This window comes from Procambarus clarkii, chromosome 79 (assembly GCF_040958095.1).
Source record: "Procambarus clarkii isolate CNS0578487 chromosome 79, FALCON_Pclarkii_2.0, whole genome shotgun sequence".
NCBI classification, from domain to species: domain Eukaryota; kingdom Metazoa; phylum Arthropoda; class Malacostraca; order Decapoda; family Cambaridae; genus Procambarus; species Procambarus clarkii.
The window spans coordinates 7,738,547-7,754,792 of NC_091228.1; the positions used below are offsets into that span (position 1 = coordinate 7,738,547).

The 16,246-nt window shown below is 44.4% G+C and overlaps 1 protein-coding gene across 2 annotated transcripts; it reads right to left on the bottom strand.

Moving 5' to 3' along the window:
- Positions 1-1,931: 1,931 nt before the first annotated feature.
- On the bottom strand, positions 1,932-14,036 carry LOC123764529 (fibroin heavy chain). Of its 2 annotated transcripts, XM_069314536.1 has the most exons (10): positions 13,941-14,036; positions 11,364-11,550; positions 10,751-10,885; positions 10,199-10,549; positions 9,181-9,351; positions 8,634-8,945; positions 7,963-8,121; positions 7,063-7,721; positions 3,430-7,020; positions 1,932-2,573 (listed from the first exon to the last, which is right to left on the bottom strand). In XM_069314536.1, coding segments are annotated over exons 1-10 (5,754 nt in total). In that variant the 5' UTR covers positions 13,942-14,036; the 3' UTR covers positions 1,932-2,385. The 2 variants fall into 2 exon arrangements, with proteins under 2 accessions (XP_069170637.1, XP_069170636.1); XM_069314535.1 differs by having other exon boundaries at positions 3,430-7,721.
- Between the last annotated feature and the right edge of the window lie 2,210 nt (positions 14,037-16,246).

The following is a 16,246-nucleotide window of genomic DNA, read 5'->3' on the forward strand; positions in this document are numbered from 1 at the left end:
TAATTATTTTAAGAACATTGGTATATACTTCGTCAGGCCCTGAGGACACCTTGAGTTGATAATAGTTTGATTTCTTGAGTTGATAATAGTTTGATTTCTTGAGTTGATAATAGTTTGATTTCTTGAGTTGATAATAGTTTGATTTCTTGAGTTGATAATAGTTTGATTTCTTGAGTTGATAATAGTTTGATTTCTTGAGTTGATAATAGTTTGATTTCTTGAGTTGATAATAGTTTGATTTCTTCAGTTTTTAATAGTTTTCTCTCTGGTAACCAGTAAGATTTATCTTTACTTACCCTACTCTCTTTTAGCGTTTCTCTTTTTATTCATATTTATTGCTAGTGTGACAGATTGTTGACCTGAATAGTCATCCCCATTCTTAACTCTTGTTTAATTTTCACTACAGTGTGTTCACTGTTAACGAGTGATGACATAATGGTACAGAAACGATAACCTGTAACTTAGGAAGCGAATGCAACAAAAAAATTGATCAACCCAATAAATTTGTCTAATGTCAGATCTTCAATAGCAAAGGATCGTTTCGCATCGATTTTTGGAAATTTAGAACATCTACAACAGTTTATTTTCGACATAGAGTGAACTCAGTGCAGGCGAGGAGTCACAATAACGTGGCTGAAGTATGTTGACCAGACCACACACTAGATATTTAAGGGACGACGACGTTTCGGTCCGTCCTGGACCATTCTCAAGTCGATTGTGATAAGGGAAGGAGGCGAAGACAATAAAGAGGAGTTCATTGAGTGAACACAATATTTGGCTCTATATAGAGTTATTGTTCCTCCACATAAGTGGTTCTGAGACTAAGTGGAATGTAAAATTTGTATTCCCCTTCAATTTACCTGGCGCTAATGAGACCTCACCTGGGTTACGCTGTATCACTTGGGCCCCTAATCTATAGTATGGATATATATACTATATATATAATATATATATATAATATAAACATTGAATTATAGACCTAAGAGGAACTAATAGTAATTGAATAACTCCATATTCTTAATACATCTTCAAAGAAATTATTCCTGAATTCGGGAACTACCTTTCTCTTCACACTGTATATCTATATTCTCAAGACACACATACAGTGTGAAGAGAAACGTAATTCCCGGATTCAGGAATAATTTCTTTGAAGATGTATTAAGAATATGGAGTTATTCAATTACTATTCCTCTTAGGTCTATAATTAAATGTTAGTTTATGTAAACTAACCTAAATATAAATTCAAACACTAATAATTTAATCTGAATTTGAATTGGTTAATTATTTTCGTATAAGTGGAACAACGGGATTCTTGCCTGAAGACTACATATGAATGAAAGGTATTAAAATTTGGAAATAAACTTGGTTTTTAAAGCTAAACTGTCAAGAAAGAAGTCATAAAGAAATGTTAGACAAGTTTTCGTTAAAATTATTTATATAAGAAACCATTAGCTAGTCAGTGGGGTCTCTGGCGAGCGTACTAAAGTTCCATGTAACGTCATCTACTTGGAAGTTAGAAATTACGATACCGAGAACCATCAGTGAAAATAATTTGATGTAATCTGTGCCTATCAGGTATGGACCAACAGCCCTACTTCTTTTTCGGTCTTATGGGACTACAGCCTACTACAGTGATCATATTTCGTTATCTGAATGACTTCACACGGTATTCATGGGAAGATGACAAATAAAAACTAACCACGATATCCAAAGCCACTAAAATTGCTCATTCTTCGAGCAAGAAAGATTTTTAATATACATGTAGTATCATGATATAAATATCTCACCTGTGGCTCGGTTTTTAATTAGGATATCAAAAACAGATGTTTTTCTTGTGCATTCTGCTAGCATTCATTCAGGAAATTATGCACTTTCTCAGTGTTAGTACTAATTGAGGGGAATACAAGTTATTACAAAAATAATAACAATAAATATACTTATTTTTTTATTATATAATGTCACGGAGGGCAGATAAATTATGGCATCATTCACGAACAGTTTGGTTTACCACAATTTTGTGGAAACAAGCTTGGTACCTGTAATTCGTAATAACATGGATATCGAATTTACAGTCAAATACATGACCAAATCTTGACTATTAAATCGGATTTCAGACCTGAAATTTCGCTTGTTGATGAAGTAATTTAGTTATCAGTTTAGTTTCCGTCCTGACGAGTAATGGGATCATCAGATTTGAGAGAAGATGACTCCTTCTTATCCCTTTTATACCTTCAGGAGTATCTTTTCTCCAGCGAACCATCATCAATCATCATAAACACTGCAATCTGGAGCTGCAATTACGAAGTGCCACTACCCACGAGTCCTTACTAAAATATGGCATCACAAGCATCCATTACCACCACTGCCATCGCCGCCACCATGCTGCTACCATGCGGGGGCCTTGGTAAGTGCCGGCTTGCAGACGAAGTGGTCAACCGGCCCGTTCTGGAGGCAGGCGTCGAAGCAGCACTTCTCAGTAAGTGCGCACGTGTCGTCATTAAGGCATTTGGTGGCCTTCTTTGCATGTTTGCTAGGACACTTGTCAGTAACGTTGGGGCAGAAGCCGGCGTGAACTGTGGGCCAGAGGGAAGAGTGGTCAGTGAAAACTGAAGATGAGAAATATAATTATGTACTAGAACATTGACACGTAAGTAATGAGGTGGGATGGGAAACATGTTAGATGGTATACAGAGAAGGTGCATCACATGTGTGTGTGTTAGAGGCTGTAAAACAGTTTTAGCGAATGGGTGTTGTTGCTGGACGATATGTGTGCTTGAGGAAATATATAGCAACTGTTCACAAAGAATGTCAAACGTTTGTGATAGTATTTGTGAGAATCAAACGTTTGTAACAGTCAATCGTTTGTTTACTCTAGGTTTGTTAGACGACGTCAAGCGTTACTGACAAAGAAACACACAAAGTTTGTTAGTCGTTTGTGAGAATGTAACACACCGGTTTGGTTAGAGGGTATTCATCGATTGCGAGGAAGGGAATGTACCTTAGATGGAACACAACTATGTAAGACATATGCAACACCACAACAAGGGAAGCGAAAAATTTACCAAAGAAGCAGCTAAACCCTTGAGATAGAGGCATCAAAGTCGTAATAAGTCTCCCTAATACTCTAGACAACTGGTTTCGAAAATCATTCGAGAACATTAGCAGAATAGCATCATTTCAGATATTAGCGTTCCCCATAAGTGAAACTTAACTTCTACAGACTTAACACCAAAGGTATTAAGTCTGTAGAAGAGAGAATCTGTACAGTGCCATGATTCAAGAGTCGGAGAGAAGAACACAATACATTATAGTGTAGTGTGAAATGGAAGAACTATATGCACTAAATTGCTTGAAAAATCATGTAATAATAATTTTAATAGCAACGTTGACAGCAAGGACTAGTGATAGTAATATGATAGCGAGACTAACCTGTTCCGCCGGTACTGAAGCTTCCAGATGATGCGAACGACGATGAGAACGCTTGAGAGCTGAAGCCTGAAGAACCGTGTCTGAAAGAGCTACCAGCAGCGAGGCTTCCAGGACCCGTACTGGTGTGTCCGCTGCTGAAGTGACTAACAGCTCCCTTGAAGCCTCCAGTTCCAAGACCTGGAAGGCCACCGATTCCAGTGCCAAAGCCAGTACTGGAACCCCCAAGGGCACCGAACCCAGTACTGGAACCTCCAAGGGCACCGAACCCAGTACCAGATCCAAATCCTGTGCTGGAACCAACTTGAGTTCCAGAGCCAGTAGCTGAACCAGCACCAAAGTGAGATCTGGAACCACCATGGGCTCCAAAACCAGCACCAGATCCAGCACCAGCTCCAGCACCATGGGCACCAGATCCAGCACCAAAGGCTCCAGATCCAGCACCAAAGGCTCCAGATCCAGCACCAAAGGCTCCAGATCCAGCACCAAAGGCTCCAGATCCAGCACCAGATCCAGCTCCATGGGCACCAGCACCAAAGGCTCCAGATCCAGCACCAGATCCAGGACCATGGGCACCAGATCCAGGACCATGGGCTCCAAAACCAGCACCAGATCCAGGACCATGGGCTCCAGATCCAGCACCAAAGGCTCCAGATCCAGCACCAGATCCAGGACCATGGGCACCAGCTCCAGCACCAAAGGCTCCAGATCCAGCACCAGATCCAGCCCCATGGGCACCAGATCCAGCACCAAAGGCTCCAGATCCAGCACCAAAGGCTCCAGATCCAGCACCAAGGGCTCCAGATCCAGCACCAGATCCAGCCCCATGGGCACCAGATCCAGCACCAAAGGCTCCAGATCCAGCACCAAAGGCTCCAGATCCAGCACCAGATCCAGGACCATGGGCACCAGATCCAGCTCCAGATCCAGCACCAGATCCAGGACCATGGGCACCAGATCCAGATCCAGCACCAGATCCAGGACCATGGGCACCAGATCCAGCACCAAGGGCTCCAAATCCAGCACCAGATCCAGCACCAAAGGCTCCAGATCCAGCACCATGGGCACCAGATCCAGCACCAGTTCCAGCACCAAAGCCAGTTTTAGTTCCAGCGCCAAATCCTGCTCCAGAGCCTCTTTGAGTGCCTGCACCAGATCCTAGGCCAGAACCAGTGCCAGAACCAGCACCAGTCCTTGTGGAAGTGAACTTACTGCTGACATAAGTGCCGGAACCCCTTGAATCTTGGCTACCTGGCTTGCCATGAGCTCCAAATCCAGCCCCAAAGCCAGATGTGGTACCAGAACCAAATCCAGCACCACGATCAGCGCCAGTACCACTTCCAGTACCAGTACCAAATCCGGCACCAGAGCCAGTCCCAGAACCAGTACCAGCACCAAAGCCAGTTTTCGTACCAGTACCAAATCCAGCACCACGATCAGCGCCAGTACCACTTCCAGAACCAGTACCAGTACCAAATCCAGCACCAGCACCAAAGCCAGTTTTCGTACCAGTACCAAATCCGGCACCAGAGCCAGTCCCAGAACTAAATCCAGCACCAGTACCAGCGCCAGTTTTAGTACCAGTACCAAATCCGGCACCAGAGCCAGTCCCAGAACCAAATCCAGAACCAGTACCAGCGCCAGTTTTAGTACCAGTACCAAATCCGGCACCAGAGCCAGTCCCAGAACCAAATCCAGCACCAGTACCTGCTCCAGTTTTAGTACCAGTACCAAATCCGGCACCAGAGCCAGTCCCAGAACCAAATCCAGCACCAGTACCAGCGCCAGTTTTAGTACCAGTACCAAATCCGGCACCAGAGCCAGTCCCAGAACCAAATCCAGCACCAGTACCAGCGCCAGTTTTAATACCAGAACCAAATCCTGTATCAGAACCAGCTCCTATTCCAGCTCCATGACCAGTTTTTGTTCCAACACCAGAACCAGTTCCAGCGCCAAATCCAGCCCCACCGTCAGCACTAGTACCAAATCCAGTCCCAGAACCAACCCCAGACCCAGGACCGGTTCCAAATGCAGCCCCAGTCCCAGTTTTAGTGCCAACACCAGAACCTGCACCGAACCGAGAACCAGAGTCCGTTTTAGTTCCAGTTGCATAACTAGTTCCATATCCAGCACCGGAACGAGTGCCACTATCAGCACCTAATCCTGTACCAGAACTAGTTCTAGTGCTCACTCCGAATCCGGCACCGGTGCCAGAGACGGTAGGGCCAAATCCGGTTCTTTGGGCACCAAATCCAGGTTTGTGGTCACTGGTGAAGGTTACTTTGGTGAATTGGGAACTAAATCCTGGTGCAATGGACCCATGGACACCAGATCCAGCACCAGTACCAGTACTTGTTCCAAATGCAGCCCCATGGCCAGTTTTAGTGCCAGCACCAAATCCAGCACCAGTACCAGCGCCAGAGCCAGCACCAGTACCAGCGCCAGAGCCAGCACCAGTACCAGTACTTGTTCCAAATCCAGCACCAGTACTTGTTCCAAATCCAGCACCAGTACTTGTTCCAAAACCAGCTCCATGGCCAGTTTTAGTTCCAGCACCAAATCCACCACCAGAGCCAGCACCAGTACCAGCACCAGTACCAGTACTTGTTCCAAATCCAGCCCTAGTACCAGCACCAGTACTTGCTCCAAATCCAGTACCAGTACTTGTTCCAAATGCAGCTCCATGGCCAGTTTTAGTTCCAGCACCAAATCCAGCACCAGTACCAGAGCCAGCACCAGTACCAGTACTTGTTCCAAATCCAGTACCAGTACTTGTTCCAAATGCAGCTCCATGGCCAGTTTTAGTTCCAGCACCAAATCCAGCACCAGTACCAGAGCCAGCACCAGTACTTGTTCCAAATCCAATCCCAGTACCAGCACCAGTACCAGTACTTGTTCCAAATGCAGCTCCATGGCCAGTTTTAGTTCCAGCACCAAATCCAGCACCAGTACCAGAGCCAGCACCAGTACCAGTACTTGTTCCAAATGCAGCTCCATGGCCAGTTTTAGTTCCAGCACCAAATCCAGCACCAGTACCAGAGCCAGCACCAGTACTTGTTCCAAATCCAGCCCCAGTACCAGCACCAGTACCAGCACCAGTACCAGTACTTGTTCCAAATGCAGCTCCATGGCTAGTTTTAGTTCCAGCACCAAATCCAGCACCAGTACCAGTACTTGTTCCAAAACCAGCTCCATGGCCAGTTTTAGTTCCAGTACCAAATCCAGCACCAAATCCAGCACCAAATCCAGCACCAGTACCAGTACCAGATCCAAATGCAGCTCCATGGCCAGTTTTAGTTCCAGCACTATATGCAGCACCAGTGCCAGTACCAAATCCAGCTCCATGGCCAGTTTTGGTACCAGTACCAACTCCAGCACCAGTACCAGTACCAAATCCAGCACCAGAACCAGCACCAGTACCAAATCCAGCACCAGTACCAAATCCAGCACCAGCACCAGTACCAAATCCAGCTCCAGCTCCATGGCCAGTTTTGGTACCAGTACCAAATCCAGCACCAGTACCAGCACCAGTACCAAATCCAGCTCCAGCTCCATGGCCAATTTTGGTACCAGTACCAAATCCAGCACCAGTACCTAATCCAGCACCAGAACCAGTACCAAATCCAGCACCAGTACCAGCACCAGTACCAAATCCAGCTCCAGCTCCATGGCCAGTTTTGGTACCAGTACCAAATCCAGCACTAGTACCAGCACCAGTACCAAATCCAGCTCCAGCTCCATGGCCAGTTTTGGTACCAGTACCAAATCCAGCACCAGTACCAGCACCAGCACCTAATCCAGCTCCAGCTCCATGGCCAATTTTGGTACCAGTACCAAATCCAGCACCAGTACCAGCACCAGCACCTAATCCAGCTCCAGCTCCATGGCCAGTTTTGGTACCAGTACCAAATCCAGCACCAGTACCGGCACCAAATCCAGTACCCGTTCCTGCACCAGACCCTAATCCAGCACCAGAGCCAGTTTTAGTTCCAGCACCAAATCCTGTACCAGATCCACGTGATCCAGAGGAAGATCCATAACTAGTAGATGAGAAACCACTTCCAGCTCTTGTTGACAAACTTCCAGGTTTCGTAAGGCCACTTGCAGACCCAGGTGAGGTTGATGAACCGTGACCACTAAGAGATGATCCAGTTCCAGAACCATGGGTTCCAGTCCCGGAACCATGGGTTCCAGTTCCAAAGCCTGAAGGCCCCGTACCACCGGTTAGTGTTGAGGTGAAGGTGCCTGAATGGAATGATCCTCTGGAACCATCGCTACCGCTTCCAGCACCATCTCTGGAAGGTAGAGAAAAAGATATCATGTCTAAGTGTGTTACCTATACATAGAGGAGCTCTAATCCTTAGATTATTTTAAATGTAACTGGAAACATTATTTTAGACACATGAAAAGTATAGTATTCAATCTGTTTTTTTTAGGCATCAGTGAAAAGACTTCGGATTAAAAGACATTTGGAATATATTATTTAAATTGCATCACTGCAGTTCAAGCAGACATGAAGTCTTCCATAGGACTCACCCAGCGAAGGATGTGAAAGAGCCGCTGGTGGTCGACCCACCACCACTACTACCACCATGAGCAGCTCCAGCAGAAGCACCACCACTTTGGTGAGTTACTGACGCCTGGAGGGACGAGCCCTGGATTCCTCCTGGTTTTGTCTTGGAAGGTGAACCGAATCTGCATGAAATGATTTCTTGTCAACGGAAGAAGACATATAATTGTTTCAACAATTATCAATTTAAAGAGAAAAATAAAAATTTAACAGCACTGAAATATGAAATGCAGCAATAAAATACTGAAATACATTAAATACAGCAATGAAACAGCAGCAATATAATGAAATCATAGAAATAAAAGTGCAGTCGAACAGCCTAAATAGCAATTAAGCTGCTGATTACACGAATTCACGAATCGGGATATACTTTGCATTTTCTATAAAATTCGCAAATAAAGAAAATTTAAAATTTAGTAATCACTATTGGTCAAACTATCAAAATCAAATTGATAACTGAATTGATTTAAAATTACAATCTGTATACACAATATATTAAATATTTTATTTGACGTTTTCCATTTTTTAACTCATTTGCAGAAAGAGAGAGAGAGAGATAGAGAAAGAAAGAAAAAAAATGAGAGAATGGGAAAGAGAATGAGAGAAGATGGGAGGGGATTAGTGAAAAGAGACTCACCCAGTGAATGCACTTCCAGAACCACTTCCTGGAAACTGACCAGCAGCTGAAGAGCTGTGTGCACTAAAAGAAATTCCCCCACCAGTCGTTCCAGACCCTGGCGTGCTGGACGACGTTTTATGTGAAGAGGAAGAATATCTGCCTCCAGATGATGTAGACCCACTTCCAGGGCCGCCTACTCTCGAAGGAGTACCAGAGGTGCCTAATGAACCACGTGAACCCGAAGGCCCCGTTCCACCGGTTAATGTTGAGGTAAAGGTGCCAGAATGGAATGAACCTCTGGAAGCATCGCTGCCTCTTCCAGCACCATCTCTGCAAGAAAAAATATATATTTAAGTGCTTTACCTATACACTGCGGAACTTTAATTCCTGGATCATTTTAAATGTAATTGTAAACATCATTTTAGACACATGAAGTGTATAGTATTTCAAATTCAATGTTTTCAGGCCCCAATGAAAAGACTTCGGATTAAAGGACACTTGGAATATATTATTATAATGGCATTACTGAGGTGGAAGGAGATAAGAGGTCTTCCATAGGACTCACCCAGCGAAGGATGTGAAAGAGCCGCTGGTGGTCGACCCACCAGCACTACCATGACCAGCTCCAGCAGGCGATCCACTACCCGGAGAGGACCCGCTGCGGTGAGTGACTGACGACTGGAAGGATGCGCCCTGGACTCCACCTCCTGGTTTCGTCTTAGATGATGCGCCAAATCTGCATGAAATGGTTTATCAATGAGGTGAAATAAAGGTGTTTGAAGAATAAGCAATTCAAGGAGAAAACGTCATGGATAAGCAATAATTTTTACTGTGATACAAAGTGACATTTCACATATAATAAAATCACAGAAATAAATTAGTTTGAACTATAATTTAACCTAAAACTGCGGTTTACATTAATTAACAAATCAAAGTACACTGCAGCTAACGAAAATTGATGTTTGGCAATGTCGAAGACCAAGAGAATTGAATGTTTTTTTTAAATCTCTAAAAAAATTTTAACAACATAGTTATCTCTACTATTATAATCTAATAGGAAAATAAGTGTTGTTATTGTACATGAAAAGTTGTTAAGGTTAAACATGTTGTCAAGAGTGGCATCAGCACGTCCAGGAATATTTGTTGAAAACTTTGAGTTTGGGCCCCATTTTTATTTTTCCATTGTTCTCTATGTTAACTTTTCTCTCATTTGCATATCAAAAGCAAATACAAAATTATGTAATTATTATTATTCAAATATCAAACACTGAAATTATCAGAATTGAATTCAAATTAAATTCCGTACATTCATTTAGAGAAAATTTATAACCTTAGTTCTTTAAAAGTACTAAATACTAATTAAAAAGAACATTTAATATTACATATTCAATGTTGTATATATATATTTTAGTTTTGTTAAATGTACACAATGATTTGCAACTAAAAAATGAAAAGTTATATCATAAAAGTTATGCGCATATGGATGTAGTCATGTGAAAGTTGAGGCAGAGGCTAATTGAAGATAAAGTGGTCATTGAACAAACGAATCTAAGAATGAATTTTCATGAAAAAAACAGACTCACCCAGTGAGTCCACTTCCAGGACGTTGACCTGCAGCTGAAGAACTTCCAGTACCAGGTCTTCCAGACCCACTTCCAAGCCCTCCACCAGACGAAAAGCTACTTCCAGATCCAGGAGCTCTCGAAGGAGTGCCAGAAGTGCCGAATGGACTTCCAGGCTTTGGTGAGCCTGACGTCGCTCCATATGCACCAGAGGAAGATCCACTTCCAGTGCTTCCAGCCCTGCGAGTTCCAGCAAAAGGAGCTTGTGCGCTTGCAGCCACAGTTCCTCCAGCTCCAGCGCCTTGTGATGAGGTATAAGAGCCAGAATGGAACGACCCCTTAGAAGCAGCGCTGCTACTTCCAGTATTAAATCTGTATGTAGCAGAAAATGCTTGTTAATTACCTTCTTACCAAATCACCAGAGACTTATTGCTTCTTTTACCTTTGTGTATAACGTCTGAAATTCTAACAAATTTCTTATTCACACTAGATTTGTCATAGGGCTGGAAGGTAAAGGCTGTAGACCAATGCCATGTGAGAAGCCGTTGAAACACATAGGTGCATAAGACTTACCCAGCAAAAGATGTGAAAGAACCACCTGTAGACGACCCTCTTGCCGAGGACGACCCGCTGCCTTGGGTGGCGGACGTCTGGAACGACGACCCTAAGACTCCTCCTCCTGGCTTTATCTTTGAAGGGGATCCGAACCTGCAGAAAAAGTTGGCGTTCGAACTAATGCAACTAGTAACCTATAACTTTGTTCTACATAAACTAACTTTATTTAAGAACATTATTATTATATATGCAATATATTGCTTTTATTGTATATAATCAGACTTCTGGTTACTGAGTAAGGCAGTGAACTGTAACTGTCAACTGTAAGAGGAGTTGCTCTTACAGTTGGACTGGACGGTAGAGCGACGGTCTCGCTTCATACAGGTTGGGGGTTCAATCCCCGACCGTCCAAGTGGTTGGGCACCATTCCTTTTCCCCCGTCCCATCTCAAATCCATATCCTGACCCCTTTCCAAGAGCTATATAGTCGTAATGGCATGGCACTTTCCCCTGAAAACTCCCTCCCTCCCCGTGTCATTCTTCATAGCTCAGGATCGATCCTTATTGCATTTATTAGGACCTTTTCAAGCCCCAAGATGTCAGCCCCAAGGAAGCAGGAAGCCAAGACTCACCCAGCGAAGGAGGTATGTGTTCCCCCCGATGGAAGCGGTGCCACGAAGAAGCTTCCGATGGGTGTCTTGCTGCCAGGTCCACCTTGGTCGCAGTCGCATCCTTCACCCTTGCCCGTCAAGTGGTCCAACTTGGCAGCACAGCTGAGGCCGACCGCCACCACCGCCACCCACGCCACCACTACACGCACTGTCCGTCCGCAAATAAGGAGTTCTTAAGTGGCGTTTGGAGAGTGAGAACCTCCTTTCAAGAGGTTACGTAACGTATAAGTCACACACCCTAAGAAATTAAGCCCCATGATGTCACAAGCCCAAGAGATTACAGCCCCATGATGTCACAAGCCCAAGAGATTACAGCCCCAAGATGTCACAGCCCCAAGATGTCACAGCCCCAAGATGTTACAGGCTCAAGAGGCTAAAAGTTTAGGATGTCACAGACCCCAAGATGTCACAGCCCCAAGATGTCACAGGCTCAAGATGTCACAGCCCCAAGATGTTATAGGCCCAAGAGGCTAAAAGTTTAAGATGTCACAGGCCTAAGAGGTCACAAACCTAAGATGTCGCATAATCAGGTGACAAGCCCAAGATATCCCAGGCACAATAGATAGGAACCGGAATAGATATGAACTGCAAGGGATAAGAACGTGTACGGTAACATATGCCGTACAAGTGTACATGTGTACGGCACATGGCAACACTGACATATATGTACGGTCCATGGCAACAATTATGTGTGTATTGTGCTTTAATATATGTGTACTATATCTCGTTTAAAACTTAACTAAGTCTGAACTCCAACCTGGAATCCTTACACAAATTTCTAAATGCAGTTAGACAATCTCGCATAATTTGCAGATATCCTTTTGATGTGGGCTTCAGGAGACTGGTTCGGTGTGATATCAATCTCTAGATCCTCGCTATCCGTTTCATGGAGGATTTCATCTCCCGTGTGACATCTTGTGTCTGGTCTTCTGTTCTCTCTGCTTTGCTTCATTACTTTACATATACTTGGGTTAAACTGTATTGGCCATTTGTTGGACCATTCTTTCACTTTGTCCAGATCATCTTGTATCCTCTTGTTGTCTTCGTCAGTCTTAATCTTCCTCGTAATTTTTGTATTATCATAAAACATTGAGAGGATGGAATTTCCTCAGGATGATCGTTTACGTATAAAAGAAACGGGATAGGTCCTAGAACTGTTCCTTGTGGAACTCCCTAGTGGCATCTCGCCACAATGAGATATCTTCCACCTCAGTTACTCGCTGTCTTCTGTTGCTTAGATACTCCCTTATCCACTGGAGTACATTGTCACTCTTGCCTGCTGCTTGTCCAAATTATGCCCTAGTCTCTTATCGGGTACTGTGTCCAAGGATTCCAAATAATCCAAAAATATGCAGTTTGCTCAACATTCTCTTTCTTGTCTAATTTGTGTCGCTTGGTCGTTTTTTATACCTTCCCATAACACAGAAACAGCGACACCACTACCACACACTCTGGGCCAATATATAAAATACTAGGACGTCTCTGAAGAGGTTGAGGCTCTGACATCATAAACCATTTGACGGGAGATATTTATATAATGAATAGAGTTAAACGTTAATGAGTCAATTATAGATTTGTCTCTGTATCTGGCGGTAATCTCTCTCTTCCCCTCTCGTTCTCTCTACCCCCCTCTCTCTCTCTCAATTCCCCTCTTTCTCTTTCCTCTCTCTCTCTTCCCTCTCTCTCTCTCAATTCCCCTCTTTCCTCTCTCTCTCTTCCCTCTCTCTCTCTCTTTCTCTTTCCTCTCTCTCTCTTCTCTCTCTCTCTCTTTCTCTTTCCTCTCTCTCTCTTCTCTCTCTCTCTCTTTCTGTTTCCTCTCTCTTTCTCTTTCCTCTCTCTTCTCTCTCTCTCTCTTTCTCTTTCCTCTCTTTCTCTCTCTTTCTCTTTCCTCTCTTTCTCTCTCTTCTCTCTTTCTCTTTCCTCTCTCTCTCTTCTCTCTCTCTCTCTCTCTCTCTCTCTCTCTCTCTCTCTCTCTTCCCCCCTCTCGTTCTCTCTTCCCCCCTCTCGTTCTCTCTTTCCCCCTCTCGTTCTCTCTTTCCCCCTCTCGTTCTCTCTTTCCCCCTCTCGTTCTCTCTTTCCCCCTCTCGTTCTCTCTTTCCCCCTCTCGTTCTCTCTTTCCCCCTCTCGTTCTCTCTTTCCCCCTCTCGTTCTCTCTTTCCCCCTCTCGTTCTCTCTTTCCCCCTCTCGTTCTCTCTTTCCCCCTCTCGTTCTCTCTTTCCCCCTCTCGTTCTCTCTTTCCCCCTCTCGTTCTCTCTTTCCCCCTCTCGTTCTCTCTTTCCCCCTCTCGTTCTCTCTTTCCCCCTCTCGTTCTCTCTTTCCCCCTCTCGTTCTCTCTTCCCCCTCTCGTTCTCTCTCGTTATTTCTTAAAGGGAGGTAATGTGACCTAATCTGACATATATATATATATATATATATATATATATATATATATATATATATATATATATATATATATATTATGAATGCGTGTGTGTATATATATCAAACATGACAAAAAATGAGCTTAAGAAAGCAATGAGAAAACTTGGGTGCACTCACTGACGGCTCAACTTTCCCACGAGTACACACAGTCCACAGTCACCGTCGCTAGAGGACCCTCCGGCAAGCGATCTGCCGAGGAAATGTGAGGTCTGGATGAGAGCTTCTTCTTTATATATATCCTGTCAGTGGCCCCCCTCAGCCCTACTACCTTCCCCCCTCCTGGTGCCCTTCAGTCCACCCCTTCCCCTCCCTCCTTCAGCCAGCAGGTAGATCCCCTACTGGTACCTGAGGTACCAGGGGAAGGGGGGTATGAATTTGAGGAAGGAGTGGCGCTAAAAATGTGTGTGTGTGTGTGTGTGTGTGGTTGGTATTCAGGTATGTGTGCCTGCAGGGTAGAGTTTGTTAGTGTCTGCAGCAGTGAGTTGTCTAAAGGGGAGAACTCTGCTTTTTTTTACTCCACTGTAGTGCACTGCAGTACAGAGGAGGAGCCGGTCGGCCGAGCGGACAGCACACTGGGCTTGTGATCCTGTGGTCTTCGGTTCGATCCCAGGCGCCGGCGAGAAACAATGGGCAAAGTTTCTTTCTGTGCCCCTGTTACCTAGCAGTAAAATAGGTACCTGGGTGTTAGTCAGCTGTCACGGGCTGCTTCCTGGGGGTGGAGGCCTGGTCGTGGACCGGGCCGCGGGGGACACTAAAGCCCCGAAATCATCTCAAGATATCCTCAAGATAACCACTGTGCTGTGTAAGATGACACAAGATGTTATCTTGTGTTATCATGTCCAAGATGTCACAGACTCGAAAATTCTATCTGGTATTTTTGAGACGCGTTTGTTTCCTGTTTTCCATTGTGTCCTCTTGTGCTACTGTTCCTTAATTTGCTTCAATATTTACTTTTTAAATCCCCCCTTAGTATCTTGTAAGTCGTTAACATGTTTGCCCAACACCTTCTCGACTCAAAAGTAGTGAGGAGTTGCTCTTACAGTTGGACTGGACGGTAGAGCCACGGTCTCGCTTCATACAGGTTGGGGGTTCAATCCCCGACCGTCCAAGTGGTTGGGCACCATTCCTTTTCCCCCGTCCCATCCCAAATCCATATCCTGACCCCTTTCCAAGAGCTATATAGTCGTAATGGCATGGCACTTTCCCCTGAAAACTCCCTCCCTCCCCGTGTCATTCTTCATAGCTCAGGATCGATCCTTATTGCATTTATTAGGACCTTTTCAAGATTTGAGTTTGAGTTTCTTCCGGAAGGGGTTCCTGACTGAGACTCTATATTCAATATTTGGTCTCGCAAAGGATATGTATGACTCTCTGAAGGGATCTTTGTCCAAATTCTTGAAGGATAACCAGATATTTGCCCTCGTTATCCTGCTGACGTGTGCCTCTGGTGTTAGATATCGAGTTGCGTTCACTTTCTCTTTTCCACTTGTTGGAAGTTGACTTTCCTTGATCCTGGAGTGTATTTGAGGTCTTCTTTGTTCCAACTCTTATCTTCATAATCGTGCATTTATTGAGGTTAAATTCTAGTAGCCATTCCTCAGACCAGCTCATAAGATTATTTAGTTCATCTTCTAATATATATTGCAGTCCACCTGAGATCTTGATTCGCCTCATTATCTTAGCTCTGTTAAATAGTTTTCTTATGTTAGGAATAGAATGGGCCTTAGTTCCGACCCTTGGGGTACTCTGATTCATATGCAGGCGATGAGTCACAATAACGTGGCTGAAGTATGTTGACCAGACCACACACTAGAAATTGAAGGGACGACGACGTTTCGGTCCGTCCTGGACCATTCTCAAGTCGATTGTGGTCCATTCTCAAGTCTCACAATCGACTTGAGAATGGTCCAGGACGGACCGAAACGTCGTCGTCCCTTCACCTTCTAGTGTGTGGTCTGGTCAACATACTTTAGCCACGTTATTGTGACTCATCGCCTCCTTGCTTTCTTCCTGGTAGGTACTCCTTCATATACTTTAGTACTCTTAATGATTTATCAGCCTGTTTTTCCAGTTGGTACAAGAGAAGAGTTTCAAAAACTTTCTGGCAGTCCAGTTGGCATGTTTATGTAATCACCTAGTTATACTCACCTAATTGTGCTTGCGGGTGTTGAGCTTTGGCTCTTTGGTCACACCTCTCAACTGTCAATCATCTGGTGTACAAATTACTGAACATTATTATGTTCCACCGAACTTGTCTTCTTGTGTGTGTCTACGTGTGTGCGTGTGTGTGTGTGCGTGTGTGTGTGTGTGCGTGTTTGCGTGTGTGTGTGTGTGTGTGTGTGTGTGTGTGTGTGAGAGAGAATTATGTACCAGTTCTTGAGTGTCACCACTAAATTGACCTTCGATATAGTGTACATGTTGCT

Excerpts from the sequence above, each read along its gene's own strand:
- LOC123764529 (XM_069314535.1), bottom strand. Across the intron at positions 8,946-9,180 it reads TCTTTCACATCCTTCGCTGG|AGATGGTGCTGGAAGAGGCA; the intron begins GTGAGTCCTATG and ends TTTTTCTTGCAG. Across the intron at positions 7,722-7,962 it reads TCTTTCACATCCTTCGCTGG|AGATGGTGCTGGAAGCGGTA; the intron begins GTGAGTCCTATG and ends TCTACCTTCCAG.